General features: G+C 42.5%; 1 protein-coding gene across 8 annotated transcripts in view; it reads left to right on the forward strand.

Moving 5' to 3' along the window:
• The window catches only part of itpr1b (inositol 1,4,5-trisphosphate receptor, type 1b), a 125339-nt gene that overhangs the window by 53624 nt on the left and 54901 nt on the right, over positions 1-16814 (forward strand). For 7 of the 8 annotated variants that reach the window (XR_014569598.1, XM_083770683.1, XM_083770684.1 and 4 more), the window contains 4 exons: positions 392-540; positions 3334-3445; positions 14877-15006; positions 16380-16564. Coding sequence is in view for 7 of the 8 variants with exons in the window: in XM_083770683.1 (XP_083626809.1) it covers positions 392-540; positions 3334-3445; positions 14877-15006; positions 16380-16564 (576 nt within the window). In the remaining variant the exon portion in view is untranslated. The remainder of the gene's footprint in view (positions 1-391; positions 541-3333; positions 3446-14876; positions 15007-16379; positions 16565-16814) is intronic. The other variant, XM_083770688.1, reaches the window with a different exon arrangement.

The following is a 16814-nucleotide window of genomic DNA, read 5'->3' on the forward strand; positions in this document are numbered from 1 at the left end:
GTATCGATATTTAGAAGCATATGTATTTCAGAACTAAGAAAATGAAATAAAGAATCTAAATTAGTTTATAATAAATATGAAGTCTATACAACATTTGTTTTTATTATATTTCCGACAAGCTGGGAATATTTTGAGCATTTCCATAATAAGCAGATATTTTATTAGATACGTAGATTTTAAGAACGAGAGCTTTGTTTTAACTACAGTGTATTTCTAATCCGACCTGCCATCGTAATGTCGTATTACTTCTGCATTCTCAGCTAAACAAAGCTCTTATTCTTAAAATCCATACACGCACACACAGTTACACACAGTACTGTACTTAACTAATATACAGTAAATTGAAGCTGTCATTTATGTCATTTCTCTGTTGTTACATTGTTCTTACAAGGACATTGTGTCAGCACTGGAGGACCGGCTGAGGCCTCTGGTCCAAGCGGAACTGTCCGTGCTGGTGGATGTTCTCCATCGGCCAGAGCTGCTCTTCCCTGAGAACACAGATGCCCGCAGGAAGTGTGAGAGTGGAGGATTCATTTCAAAGTAAGCCAGAGCCACCCACAACCTGTGTTAAAGTCATCTTCCTCCTTGCTAAGCTAAATAGGCTAGTTGGAATTTTCTGGTCGCTGGGATTATTTTTGTTTTATTGCAGAGTTTGTTATGGATCTAAACATAATAATAATAATAATAATAATAATAATAATAAAACTTTCATGAAATGCAACTCAAAGTGCTTTACAGAAAAAAAGAAGAGCAAGGCATAAAACATTAAAATAATAGCAGTAATGCAATTCAGTGAGGACATGAATAACTAGGAAAAGATTAACTAAAAGCAAGAGTGTAGAAGTAGGTCTTGAGCTAATAGTTGGAACCCAATAGTTGATATTGATAATCGGATCCAGAAGCCCCATTGTCTCATGCTGTAGTAGACCTACACATAATCGATGGGAGGACATGGGCTTTTGGCTGCACATGTTTGAATCTTATTTGATTTCTTAACATCGTTTGCTGTTGTAATCGCAATTTTGACATAATTTGTGCAGGACGTCAGGTAATGCTGTCTCTAACCTACTGTACGTCTTTGAACATTAATCATTTGTATCCGCAATAGGCATACCTGTTGTGATCATTTTTTATAATGAAAGCCACTGGTTGCAGTCTGTAACCAGCCGAACCGAACAAACGTTGCATGTTCATGTTCAGTAACATTTAGAATACATACAGTATATTGTGGTATTGCTTAAGTACCAGCTCTGAGACTGGGAGGTCGGGTTCGATCCCCGGTGGTCATCCCAAAGGCGCCTAAAAAAAATAGGACCCAGTGTCTCCCTGCTCATTCAGCACCAAGGGTTGGATTGGGCTAAGTCCCTGCGACATGTGTCATGTCCTTGTGCGACATGTGCTTGCACGTCAAGCTGCCTCATGCTACAGAAACAGGAGATCCTGCCCTATGGGCCTCATGGCTCGGCAAGGCATACTTTATTGCATAAGTAAAAATCTGAGTAGCCTATTCTTGCACTGAAATATGATGGCTATCATCTCACAATAATAACTTCTGGACATTATGAGTACCTAGCCAAGCTTTGATTAATCGATTAATTAATACTTTATTAACAGTTGGCAAAAAGTACAATTGTGCTAAAATGATAACACAAACAGCCCTCAGGGATTGTTTCCGTTGTGGTCCTACAGTATGTATTCAATTAATCGAGAGAAAAAGCTAACAGCCAACCAAGAAGGCCTTTTTGTTTGGTGTCTGTCCACAAACGGAACATAAATGTATCTGTTGAAACATTCATTTTTGTTATTGTTGTCAGTTTGAACCAATCTATCTACAGTATCTATGTACAGTACACGTCATGTAGATAGTACATGTGCAGTAAATGAGCAGGGTGTGCCTGTACAGGTCTTATTGCAATCACATGTTTTACACGAGTACAGTAAGCGCATACTCTCACACAAAAGCTTTGTCAGGTTGTGTTGTGGCTGATAAGAGCTAATATTGGATTACAGTAGGTCCCAGCTGGCTACCTTGAGCAGGTGTTGTGTCACTATGGGGATTAGCCTTCTACTTCACGTGCATCTCCACACCTTAATCCACCATGGCTGCCATGGTGGATTAAGGTGTGGAGATGCACGTGAAGCTACTGTACGCTGCTGCAACTGCTGCTCTGACTCATGCTAACATTGTCCAGTTCCAGGGAAGAACTGGATAACAATGAGCTACGTTACAATGCTCTTGATAGGAGTGCACGTTTCACTGGCTTCAGAGACAAAGGGATCCATGACTGCATTTGTAGCCTGAAATTATTGTTACTAGGCTCTAGAACAAATTGTATACTCTACTCAGTCTAAGTTGAAAGTTATCCAAAGGCATTTGGTGAGGGTGAGGAACAGACAAAAGTGGGAATACTGGGACTAGGAAGGTATTAGTACACAGTAAGATCAGTGTTAATTTAACATTTGCTATCTGTTTCTGTTATCAATGGATAAGTTAACAATGAGGATTTATACTGTGTTAGCTGTACATACTGTCACATTTACCAAGCCCCAGCAGCAGAAATAGGGTATTATTATTTTCCCAAGTTTTGTTGACGTAGCATGGTCAGGCCCGGATTAATGATACAGGCTTTAGGGCCTGCAGACCAGGGTACCAAGCTCAAACGCATAGTCAAAGATTCCCAAAAAACAGACTAAGTATCTGTGCTGAAATACTGTCCGGTCGCTGGCGAAATAGTTTTTATTTTATTTTATTAACATTTCTTTATCCCACAATTTTGTAACCCATTTTTCACCTCTGTGTCAATTATCTAATGTGATCCTGGGCTCTACACACCCTCCGCCACACCCTCCGCCAACCTAGTCCCCAATATATGGGGGACATGGGGAGAGCAACGGACTTGAACTCATGCTTCCTTCATGCCTGAGGGTCCAAGTTGCTCCTTTACACCTGACAGGGGGGAGTTTCCCTGGTTGGACGTAGCACGTGGAAGGAACACGTTATTCCAACCGGTTCCTTTCCCCTCCATCAGGCGCCCCGGCTGGCCAGGGGGAGGCAGTTTAGAGACCAGGATTACTGTATGTTTTTCGAACCCAGGACCTTCTAGCTGTGAGGCGACAGAGAAATAGTTTTTAAATGTGTCACCTAACTCTCCTCGGTGCAGGCAGCAGGCATAATAATGGTGTAATAAATAATGTAATAATATCCTAAGCTTTTTAGCTTAACTACTTTTCTCTCAATGGTAGCTTTGCTCTAGATCAAGCCTAGGAAATTAAACAAATAAAAAATAAAATAAACGTTAACGTTAACCTTCCTTCTTTCTCTTTCTTGCACAGGCTGATTAAACACACCAAGCAGTTACTGGAGGAGAATGAGGAGCGTCTCTGTATCAAAGTATTGCAGACCCTCAGGGAAATGATGACCAAAGACCGAGGATATGGTCAGAAGGTATATCCTGTTCTGTACTATCAGATTTAAAAGAATTATGTAATCAGAGAAACTGATGCATTTGTTCTGACCTACAGTACAGTCGGCTACAATACAAGGCTGAAGGGTTACAGTATGAACAATGGGTCAATAGGGTTGAAATAACACAAAAGGTGAATTCTCCAAGATGAACCTTGAGGCCTTTACGGCAGACTGCAAGGAAATAGTTATTTTGTCGTCTACACCAAGAATGATAACTATAATAATAGTAATGATGTGCCCTAACCCTAACCCTCGGTGATGAATGATAACGTTCCTTAGACGGCGGCGCCAAGCTGTGTCGGAGACCCAAAATGGATATTGATTGATGACTGGTTACTGCTGTAGCCTACAGAAAACCAGAAGGTTATTAGTTCACAAAATTAGTTACAAGAGTTATTGTCTATTGAAGGCAGATTTAATTAATATTTTTGTATGAACATCAATTTGATGGATGCATCCCAGATGTCCTTATCAAATGAGTATTTTTGAGTTTCTAAGCGATGTCAGCTGAAACGCCATGAGTGGTACAGTAACAACCTGAAAATTTGGATGGATTTTGATTTGACTGCCAGTATTTTGTATTGTTTCTCATAATTGCTCTGAAAGTGATCCCAACAATTTCTTTCATTGTTATAAATGTCGTTGTGGTCTGGACTGACTACACCATCCACTTGAGTTACAATGATATTTAATACAGTATTGCTACTGTAGGTCATATTACTATGAAAACCTGTAAAACCTGTCCGTCACTCCGTCACTCACGCCTCGTGTCAGTCCATCATGCCTCGTGACACGCTCCTGAAGGTTGTCAGTCCGTCACGCCTCGTGACACGCTCCTGTTTCAGCGTGACCTCAGGGTGTCTTACTGGTTGTATATATAGTTGGCGTCAGTAGGCCCGAACACACTGTTCAGTGCGCCCCCCAACAATGCCCATGGGCCCCGACGCAATTGCGTTGTCTGTGTTATGCTAGTTACGCCCCTGGTTGTTGTTATAATTCTTTCTTGGTGTGGACAGCTCTTTAGTCGGTTATTCGTTCGGGTTGCTTATGAGTTCCTCCAACCGGAGCAGTGTTTCAGTGTCCTGTGTGCATTGTATCCATTTATTTTTAACAATGGTATCAGAACTCTAGTCACATTATTTAGAAAAAATATATTCCCTCGTTCCTTCCCTCCTGAATGTACTGTACGTAGTACGTACACAGTGTCTCTAATCGCTTTAATGTAAATTGGGAATATCAGCACAGACCATTAACATGCTGGGAGCATGGTCCATCGTCCTTAACACTAACACCATTCATACACCATAACATGGGCTGTTGGTGACCCTCTGTACTAATGTCCTTAACTGTAATTTTGTTCTAGCAGTGTTTTAAAGCCTCAATCCATAGAGCACCGAAGTCTGACGTCAATATCGGTAGAAGGCGCTAAGTTATTCGTACGGGTTGTACGGGTTGTGTACTTTTTTTTTTGTGCATCTAATCCCCATAAACAAATCAACCCCGGCCCTTTCACTCATATGGATATGAAGAATCAACCGACTACTGCTGCTGAATTAGTTAAAATTTTGCTAGAAACAATGAAATGAAAACAATCAACAATGACTGACTGACTGTCTTAAACGATACAGAGACACCTCCCCGACAATATCGCAGAGACAGTTTGTTTATTTTTGGACCACAATGCTTATATGAGACGATTTTAAGATGACCCCAAGTTATTCTCCATAGAGAAAAACGCCTGCGAACCCCTTAGAACCAGGGGATGAACGAGTGACGTCAGACTTCGGTGCTCTATAGCACCAGTATGTGGCCACCAAATTATGCCATCCAACAATTCTGTTTTTATTCATTGTATTTTAGAAATTTATTTATTTACTTCTCTTCAAATTGACATGCTGGCATCTTTACATGCACATGATGTCCATTTAAGTTTCATATAAAAAGGAGTCAATCGTTCAGATTCTATTGTTAGATCAAGCTTTACAAGAATCTTGGCTTAACCCGTTTAGACCGGGAACCCCTATACCCCTATAACTATACCTTTCCACCTGTGGTTGCTGCTGTTGTTATGTACAGTATATAGCAATATACATTCGTGCCAAAATGGGTTTAATATAGGCCTACAGTGCTTAGGATTTAGTACTTAATGTACATGCTTTGTATGCATGATGCTGTGATTGCAATTAACTCACTTCACTAACATTTCTGAGTGACCAACTAAGCTATATCTTGCTTACCTAGCTTCACTAACTCTGCCCCCTATACTTTTCTCTTCCAGCTGATTGCCTTTGATGATGAAATGGATGTGGCTGAGGTTGATCATTTTCCTTATTACTGTCGTGGTGTATACATTTGATTTACGCATGTCTGCCACTAGTGGTCTAGATGTGCCTGTGCTGCAAACAGACCTCCTACAGTAGCTACACTTAGGCTTAATGTATACTTTGTTGCACACTGGTGTCAGGCACCAACAATAGCAGATCTACAAGCTCAGAACACATCACATTGAAACACGTTGTGAGATTGTAGATCGGCTATTATCAGTGCTGGTGCACAACAAAGTATAAATCAGGTTGCACATCTTTCGATGGCTTGACCCCCATGTCTTCGTAGTATGGCTGTATGAGTTTTCCCTACACAGTAAAATCCAGGGGTCCATTTTTGCACTCAGGAATTTACTGTGTAACATTATTCTTCTTGTTGTACAGTACTTAATTATCGTAGCATGTCTAACTAGAGTAGGCTATATTGTTGTGCTTCGCTGAAATGTAAATTGTCTGTCTTTCTCAGCTGTCCGTTGTATATTTATAATGTGCACTGTCAGCACGTCTTAAGACAGTATAATTTAAAAAATATATATATTTATGCTGTTTTTTTTTTTTAATGAAATGTTTTAGATATTGCCATATTCTGGAAGTGGGCTGTTGACATTCATACTTGTTTCATTAATCCACTAGTACTATGATTCAGGGCACTGATCTAACCAGGGATAGGTCGAGCTTGTTTGACATAATGTTTACTGCAGGATTGTCTGTCAACTTGAGGGCTGGTTGGGACTGGAGGAGAGCATGCCTTAAGCGTGTGAGTGTGGGGGTGTGTGTGTGTTGGGGGGGGGGGGGGGGGTGCGTGTTTGTATGTGAATCGACCCCTTTTAGATGGATGGCAGACAGGGAATGCTGTTCTCCTGAGCCCTTTGCCATTACTGCAAGAGCAGGTGTACTATATAATATAGCAAAAGCATTCCTGTATATTTAGCACTAGAAACCGAATACAGATCGAAATGTACACCGTTGGAGGTGGACGTGTGTCTGGCAGCCAACATACTTCATGTGTACCTTGAGAATTCTTAAGTGTGTGTGTGGGTGGCAGTGGCCTGTTGCCCAGAGGAAGTAGATATGGCACATGAGTGAAAGGTGATCTGACCACATTTTGAATGATTGAGTGAGACACTGAGACCTATCATGATCAAAACTAAAAGTGTTTACAATTCCTGGAGGTTGCGTGACTTGATTAGTTCCATTATCAGTCCAAGCATTGCGCAATGTGTTATCCACATGTCATGGTATGTTAGAATATAGTTTCGATTTGTTCTGCAATTGTCTATATGCTTTACTGCAGCCAACTAAGTTTTCTGCTAAAGTTGGTGCTCTCTATTTGTTTGAAATTCTTTATTTAGGAATACCCCATTGAGATACAGTATCTTGTTTTCGAGAGGGTCCCGTGATTTATGCACAGGTGGAAGGAAATAAATAATGTATTGGTGCACAAGAACAGTGGACAGTGAGTCGGTCGAGGGAGTGAGTGAAAGTGAGGTAAACGGTTGTATCAGTTGGAGTCAGAGGGAGAGAGGCAGTTGGAAAGGGTATTTCCACTGTTGCCAAGAAGTCACATGCAGCCACCCCGCCCTCTCTCCCCCTAGCAGCTCCCTACTAGCTCTCTCTCTCCCCTCCCTCTTAACCTCACTCCCTTCATGCTGTATCCTAGTGATGGAAGTCCCCAGCTGTATCCTTTCCGCAGAAACAGGCTAAAGTGTGGCTTCAGCAGCCCTGCCCATAAGCAGTGTTTAAGAATGCACACATGCTCACACCTCTGCTGACGTGAACCTCTGTCTCTCTTTCTGTCTGTCTCTCTCACTCACTCACACAACCACAAACGGCAGCATACTGTACCCTACCGATTCTATTTTTTCTGCATGTGCCTGGCCCTGTGCCCTAGAGAGCCCCCCCGGTGGTACACTCTGTCCCAGCCCGCTAGCTAGCCAGACACGTATGCAGGCTTACTATGCACGCATGCAAGGCCAAAGCCGTGATGTTCCCTCAGCTGCTGTGAGCTGCCGTTATATAACACCAGTGTTATGCCTGATGCTTCTGCTCTCCTCTGGCCTGCCACTACAGGAGGGAGCCTTTGCCAAGCTGCTGTCCATCCCAGCCCGTTCCCCAGTCGCTCAGGGACAGTCAGTTCTACTACTGTTGGATAGACCCTGGCATGGCATGCCTGTGGTTGCTCCGAGTCCTCCTCACCCCTGGTGCCTGCTCCTCACCCCAGATGCCCTGTCTGGTGTGTGTGTGTGTGTGTGTGTGTGTGTGTGTGTGTGTGTGTGTGTGGGGGGGGGGGGGTGTAAAACAATGTAGAATGGCATTCCCCCTCGGAGATATTTTGTTTTATTTGATTCCAAAAATAGAAAATGGATAACTGTAAGCAAGCCTTCACCCGCCCACTAGAGCTCCTGTGTTAAGCTTGATCATGCTTTCATGTGCAGTCCCCCGTGTGTGCATGTGTTGCCTCTTTCAGAAAAAAAGAGCCCGCTCAGGGTTGGAGGATCAGAGAAGGATGATATCTGTGTTGTGTATATATAGCGGTGATGTAACGGAGTCCGCCAAGATTATATGGCTTTAGGATGACAATAAGTTCATTGTTGCGATTATGTAAGGCAAGATGATTTCTATGCAGGGAGAGTGGCAGTCCACATGTGTGTCTCTGTGTCTACGTGCTGCCTGTGTAAGCATGTCTCTGCGTTTGTGAACGTGCCAGCTGATCACAATCTCCTCATTATCCAGACTATACTACCGTCACCTGCCCCGACACATTCTCCCCAACTTTCTGTTGCTCTCTCCCACAGTCCTTTTCTCTCATGTTGTCTCCTGACATTTTGCACTGCCAGCGTTTGCTCTTCACTGTGTTAATCTCTATAGTACCTCTTGTTTAATCACTGTTCATTTCTCTGCTTTCCTTTTTAAATGGCCATGTTTTTTGTTTCGGAGCACCTGTTTTAGGTCTCCAGATTCTACCGTTTCTCATTTACCAATCACATCTGTGCTCTTTTTCTTTGTGTTTTTGTTTCCCGTAGCTTGTTCCGGCTTCATTAGGTTCTTGTTTTTCTTTTTGCCACGCTTTCCCCCTTCCCTCCACTGTGTTTTCAGTTCGTGCCAGGCTACAACTCACCCAGGCGCTGCCACACCCATCTGGGGCTCTGCCAGTTTGCCTCAGTCTGTCTCTGTTTGTCCTCATGTATCCCCCTCGTCTGCTTCTGTGGGTGACGTGAGGCAATGCAGGGGTTGATGTTGTTCTTCCCAGCCAACAGGGGGTGCTGGAGACGTTCCACGGGCCCGTGCAGTGGCGTCCCACTTTCTCTACCTCTGTGCTGCACGATTCTTGGACTCCAGCCAATTCTCAAGCGGTGCTTACATAAGAAGCAGCCCTCTTTTTTTTTTTTTTTTTTTTTCCACCCTGGAATTTCAGACTCTCCACTGATGTGTGACCTTCAGTGGTAATTGCTAATAAAAGTGCAGTGGGGCTGTTTACCGGGAGACGCTGGATAGTGCCACGCCTTGCCCCGGGCAGTGTTGGCAAGAGAGCAAGGCAGGAAAGGGTGGGGTGAATTGGAGTTGGTGTGTGTATGGCGGCGGGGGTTCACTTGCCCCCTACAAGCACCTGTTAACCGTTTGAGGCCCTGCCCTGATCCGCATGCTCTTGTCTTTCTTATTTCTGCCTGGCACTGTGCCATCCTGGCACTGGGACCTTGTGTGTGTGTGTGTGTGTGTGTGTGTGTGTGTGTGTGTGTGTGTGTGTGTGTGTGTGTGTGAGAGTGGATGAACAGGGGATCCCTGGGTGCTGGTGACCCTAGGGGAGCCAGGTTATGTAATCCAAAGCAGGAGGAAGGAGTGACTGCTGCTGACACCACTCACGCAGCCTGCATGTGGGGTGTCAAGTTACACTGAACTCCTGGACTTGAGTCTGACTCTGACATTTCTATTTACTTGAGACTTTACTTGATGTATGAAGGGAATTTAGAGAAACTTGAACTTTGATTACTTGACATGGCTTCTAACTTCATGACTGGGAAATATGTTGTAAAAATGGTGCTGTCACATGCATACCAAAGCAGATACTTGAGAGAGTACTGATCTTGACTCATTACTTGACTTGTTTTTGTACATTTAGACTTGAGACTAGACAAAATGTATAATAGACTTGACTTGGTAAATGGTAAATGGTGCATTTATATAGCGCCTTTATCCACGGCGCTTTACATAGATTGTGCATTACATTCACCTACTCACGTCACGCACACATTATTACACCGATGGTGGCGGAAACCATGCAAGGCACCAACCTGCTCATTGGGAGCAATTAGGGGTTCAGAGTCTTGCTCAAGGACACTTTGACACTAACTCTGGGGGAGCCCGGGTTCGAACTGGGAACTTTGCGGTTCCCATCCGGCCACTCTACCTACCCCTGAGCCACCACCACCCCCTTGGTAGCTTTAGGACTTTACTTCAGGCTTATGCCTCATGTCAGACTTGAGAGACTGACATGGAGATCACATCTCTGAGGCCCTGGCCTGAGACCTGTTGCGAGTGTTGCCAAGAGAAGTGGAAATTCAGAAGAAGAAAATGCTTTTCGCTTAGTGCTGGTTTTCCATATGATCTTGTACATCGCATCGGTCCAGTGTGTTCGAAATGGCAAGTGGGAACCCTGTTGGCGTTTATGGGGCCCAGCTGGATTCTGAGCTGATGCAACATTTTATAGATAAGAGAAGCATGCGGTTGCATTGGGTGGTTTCCACCCAACTTCAACCTTCATAAAATAGGTCCTCACTAATAATCATGATAAAATTTCTCTACTCAGTCTTTGTCTCAGGAGGGCTGTGGGCAGTTCAGAAACCCGTCCACCAGTGACATCATCAATGGGGAAGCAAAGCTAATATAAACTGCAGGCTTTCTAGTCCTGAAAAGTTGCAATGTGAAAATGGAAGTCATCGTTCTCACGATAATAATCTAAACATTTTTGTAAAGAAATCTGCCTAACGATGATGTAAAAAGTGGTGAAGTGGTCCTTTAAGGTTGTAAATTAGGTCAAAATAGGAAGATGATGATTATCATGCTTTACCACTGAAGTCAGACTTCAAAGCTCCTTGGTTACCTTGAACATTCAAATTGAATTACAAGAAGACTCCAGTCTTGTTTGTGTGCATTATGTCTTTTCCTGTGTTGACTTAAACAGAGACCTGATAAAAGGGACATTCCTGTCCAGTCACATAGTTACTCAACCTGAGCTATCATGGCTGGGTTATACTGTAGAGCTAGACAATTCCCATGTGGGTTTGGTTTGTGCTATTTACATCCCAGTAATAAGTTGTACAGTAATTGCTGGAAATGTCTCTCCATCCATTGTAGGGCATCAAACACTAATATCTGCATAAAATGCAATGCACCTTTGTGTCTTAATATTCTTTTAATCTTTTGGCTGTCTTCTATGATAATGCATCTTGCATGACATTGTTTGCATGAGCTTTTAAATACGCTTGAGTCTTATTTTCACTGCATGTTTTTTCTGATATGAAATTTGCATGTTAGAATTTGTTTGGTTTTAAGTCCCCATGGTTTGGGTAGAATACTGCACAGTACTAAAAGCCTATCTGTCCACTTTTGCACCCTCGGAACTAAACTAAAGCTGAGGATTTTACTGAAAAGCGACAATATGCAAAAGTTACTAGACCACATTTGGCCACCAGTCTTCTGTGACTTCAATAATCCTCCGTGGTCCTGGGGGCTTGGTTGTGAGCTTGTAGGCTGGCTATTTTCGGCAAGTTATTTAGTGTAGGGGGGGGGGGGTTGGTTGGGGTGTGGGGGCACGAGCGTCTGGTCAACTTTATATAGGGTTTAAGTGGTTAATAATGCTCAACATTTACAATGTGTTTAATACTGCACAGTATAATCTGAATGCACATGAATTCTAGGGCACAGTATCATTCATTATATGGAACCAATAAACACTAAGCATGACAGTGTAATCAAGACATCAGATGTCAGATAATAACACATTTGTTGTCCTCTTTGTCATTGCCCTTGGCTTTTTGGATCATGCGCTTTTATTACTGTCAGGCACATGACTGGTAACCGGGTGAAGTGTAGCCGGGCCAGAGCCATCAAATGGCTGTGTGCTTAAAGGGCGGTCTTCAACAGGCCAGGTTCCCAAACGTTTTCAGCAGAGACCCAGAAGATAATTGTGTGTGTGGTCTCCTCGGGAACCAAAAAAATTACATTATGAATTAACCAGTTAAGCCCTATTTGTGACCTTGTTTATCTGCTAGTTTCACTATATTTCTTTAAAAAGAATTCAATGAATGGATTTATTTTTAGAACATTTTTTTAAAGTCGAAAATATTTGACTTATTTTTTTTAAATCTTTTAAATAATAAAATATACTACTCACAACAACCCATAAAAAATACTCACAACCCATACAAATCGTTCCACAACCCAAAAATGGGTCCCGACCCTGTGTTTGGTCTAGAAGAATATACAGTATGTTGTACCACTAACCTGCCATCTAAACACCTCAACTAACAGTAACCTTTTATTTCCACTCAGCTGGCACCTCCACCTGAGCCTGAGGTCCCGACTGAGGTGTGTTCAACACCAATATGGTCCGTTGCTGATCACAGATCATGCCTCCTCCTATAGTTTCATTCCCATTACCCTCGTGCCCCCTCTTGCATCTTATCTAGAACTTACCTCTATTTTGGGCCTTGTTGACGCACGCACACACACACACACACACACACACACACACACACACACACACACACACACACACACACACACACACACACACACACACACACACACACACACACACACACACAGATCAGCCCCAACTTGGAAATGGACTACATATTGACGTCTGTTTTTGTCCTCCCCTTCTTCCATTCATCCTCGTTCCTCCATTCCTCCATTTACCCTCCTATCCACCCCATGGTTTTTGAACGAAGCCCAGTTTCCTGACCATCTGTCAGCATGGGTTTTTGGAGCCTTGGAGAGGTGTTTTTCCATGGCAGATTGGAACATCGGGGCTTATAGTGTGTCAGTAGCGCACTAGCTCCATTATGTAACCTGGATAGGGCTCCATTTTCTTTCCTTTTTTTCTCTAACTCACTCTCTCATGGCTTGTATTTCTCCCGGCTGGCAGGCTATCATTCTCTTATGTAATTAGTGTTGTTTTTTTCATCACTTCTTTTGCAAGTAATGTCACTACTTTATAGTTTATACAATATATACACACTTGTGTGTGTATTATATGTATATCTCTGTCTTTATCGTATAGATAGAGATATGTATATATTTATCTTTATCGTGTGTGAGATATATATATATTTATCTTTATCGTGTGTGTGTGTATCATATATATATATATATATTAGGGATGTCCCGATACACTTCTTTCATTTCCGTTCCGATCCCGATACCACAATTTCTGTGTTAGCCGATACAGAATACCGATACCAGAGAATAATATTTATAATAATACAAATATAAAAAAGATCACTGACCGGGAATAGTGTTTATAGCTATATATCTTGTGTTGTGTTTGTAGCAGACTCACTCAAATACACTCAAGTCCACTTGCAGTTTGGTCAACTCCAAAGCAAACTCCACGTGCCCCAGGATTTTATTCACCTGCCATAGTGTCAACCCCTTACCCCTGTGTCGGATCGGTGGTTAGACTGGCATATTCGCCGATGCCAATATGATCCGATTATGACCAAATAAGGGCCGATCCCATACTTTTCCGACACTGATACAGTATCGGGATATCTCTAATATATATATATATATATATATATATATACACATACATACACAGTATATATATATATATATATATATCCATCCCATTCTGACCGGGCACCCATTTTGGTGTTGGCATCATGTTATGCTTTAGCTATTGAAAAATAGCAGATCTACAAGCTCATATCGCGCCACCGAGTGGCGCGATACGAGCTTGTAGGTCTGCTATTTTTTTTTAAATCGAAGAACGACTGACATTTTTAGAATCTGTTCTCAGGTCAGAATGGGTTAATCAGACCAGTGTGTGTCCAGTGGAAACCTCGTATGAATCTGATCTCAGGTCAGAATGGGTTAAATATATATATATATATATATATACTGGGCACAAACAGTAGATTATATAAGCGCAGCCACACTCTTGCCCTGACACATGTATCTCCTCCATTACCTGCATGATGTAACCTGTCCCAATTCCCTGCTTGCATGAAAGAGACACTAATGTGCACTGTATTAACACCCTCCCTTTTTATTTGATTCTTCTTCTTCCCTTTTTTTTTTTTTTTTTGCTTTCTGCTAACTTACCACACCTTTAAGGAGCTTGATCCTAACCAACCCCAGAAGCAACTGGAGGACCAAAGGAGGGTAGGTATTGTACCAAGCAATCTGCCTTTGGATTGGTCTGCTCTGGCCTCCCCCAAACACACGCACACAATCCCTGGAGCCCTTTGCACGGCTCGCACACTTCACCGGCATGGCCGCTCGCTCGACCACTTTTGCTTACTAACAGTCCACCGATAAGAGTGTATTTTCACGTGACATACAGCTGACAGGAAAGCCGAAGCCAGTCAAGTCTCAGTCAGCATTGAACCGTTCAGATGAGTGACCCAGCCACCATGGGTCCAGTGGGTCCAGTCTGCTTGTTAAACCATGGGAATTGTGGGATTGTGGCCTTTGACCTACTCAACAGGTCTTGGGGGTCAGTGCGTCAAATAAAATGAGATGTGTTCCTCTTCTGCTTTGACTAGGGCAGTATTAGTTAGAACAGAGAGAGGAACAATAGATCATGCCACATATACAGTATTACCATCTCTGAGAAGAGAAGTAGAGGACATTTGTGTCTTATTTACCATTATTTTGCAAATGATACTTGTAGCCATGTGAGCCTCTTGTCACTTTCTCTTGCATAACTCTAAACAAACAGAATATCAGCAGTTTGCACAACCTTTTGTAACCTTGTACGACAGTGGTTCAATAACATTGATGTTAGCCTCTAACTATGCTCCTTTGTCATGATCAGCGTTATTGAGTATGTAGCTCCCAATGTCCGCTATCTCTGATAGGGAGAAGCCCTCCGGCAGATTCTGGTCAATCGCTACTATGGGAACTTCAAACCTGGCGGGAGAAGAGAGAGTGTCACAACTTTTAGCAATGCTCCACTCACCCCTGGAGCCAATGGAAAGCCCCCTACAGGTGTGTCTATGTAACTATTATTTGCTTTCTTTTCTGTTGTGGGTCTGCAGCCCAAACATTGTTATGGGTCACGAGTAAATATCCCCTTTTTTTGGTTTGTAAAAATAAAATAAAATATAAAGTCGTGAAAATAGCAGGTCTACAATCTTCAGCTTGTAGATCTTCCTTCTGATTTCACTAGTTTGGGCCCCGGGGAGACACATTTCTGTCTTGGTTTCGGGTCCACTGGTCCACAATTGTTCATGTTCCACTTGGCTATCTGTCGTCCTCTCATTTGAAACATTGGCTAATTCAACGGGTGGGTCATAATAACTGCCATTTTATTAATTTCATGGAGCTGTTCACAGACTTCAATCAATGATGTGACTCATTGTTCACTTCCCGTGGTTTTGAAGACGGAGAAAATAATATGTTCTTGTTGGCCGCCGTGGCCGTGTCCTCATTGAAGCACTTAGACCTCCCTGTCCCTGAGCATATCGCTGCTGTTGGCCTGAAACCTTGTATGTCCAAAACACTTAGGTTTTTTTATTGGAATATTTTACAAATATAAAATATTGAAAATAGCTAATCTACAAGCTCACAACACGTCGAGATGCGATGCGTGGTGAGCTTGTAGATATCTGGGTTTTTTTTCCCTCCACTTTCGTACAACACTCTTGCATGATGAAAAGAGGGCATTCATTTATGACAAAAACATAAACATTTGAAACGTGGGAGATAGGAGTTTTGTGCCCGACAGCAACGATATAAGCCGTCTGCTCAGCCTAACGGAGGCCGTGCTGTTGCCAGGCGACCAGAGAGCAGTGCTCCTGACTGGAATGGGTCATGAATGCACCTGTTCACCCAGCCACAGAACGCTGTGCTGTGCCATGCTAATGCTGCATGTCTGCCTAGTGGTGCTGTCTAGGGTCAATGAGCCATTAGTCAGTTGACCGAAAATAAATAATAATTTTAGCTATCAAATATATATATATATATATATATATATATATTTTGTGATGTATCGTGTAAATGTTCTTTTATATAACTTTTACGACCAGAATTTGAATGAACCTTAAGATGTAGATGTTCCATAGTGAAGATGTAACTTGTAATTAGCGTTTATCATTTCGTAGTCGTACTTTATTTACTTTTGTTTTAGGGTCTACATTAATTTAATATACAGTAATAATCAACTAAATCAGTAAAATAATCCACAGATTAATTTAAATTGTTCAGAATCTCATTCACAATAATGGTCACATTTTCTGAAAGAAACATGGTGCAATGAATGTGTACTGCAATGCACATAAAAACATCCACCAACTAGCATAATATGGTTATTTTCCAAACCACGTGCATTTGTTCTCAACTCCTGCTCTGTGCCCGTATAGTTGTCAGCTCCGGAGTGGGAGGGCGAGCTGATCTCAACCTGGCAGACGTCCAGTGCCACCTGGATAAGGAAGGGGCTTCTGACTTAGTCATTGACCTCATCATGAATGCCACTAGTGACCGCATCTTCCAGGAGAGTATCCTATTGGCCATTGCACTGCTGGAGGGCGGGAACACTGTCATTCAGGTACGTGTGTGTGTCTCTGTCTCTGAGTGTGAGAAGGTCAGGAAGGCATGAGTGGGATATAAACAAAAATTTAATTTTGCTTCCGAAGAGGTTGGGCCATTACTCCAAAATGGTAAATGGTGCATTTATATAGCGCCTTTATCCAAGGCGCTTTACAGAGATTGTGCATTACATTCACCCATTCACACACACATTCATACAACGATGGCAGCGGAAACCATGCAAGGCACCAACTAGCACATCGGGAGCA

Source organism: Protomyctophum parallelum (assembly GCF_964188405.1).
Source record: "Protomyctophum parallelum genome assembly, chromosome: 8".
NCBI classification, from domain to species: Eukaryota; Metazoa; Chordata; class Actinopteri; order Myctophiformes; family Myctophidae; genus Protomyctophum; species Protomyctophum parallelum.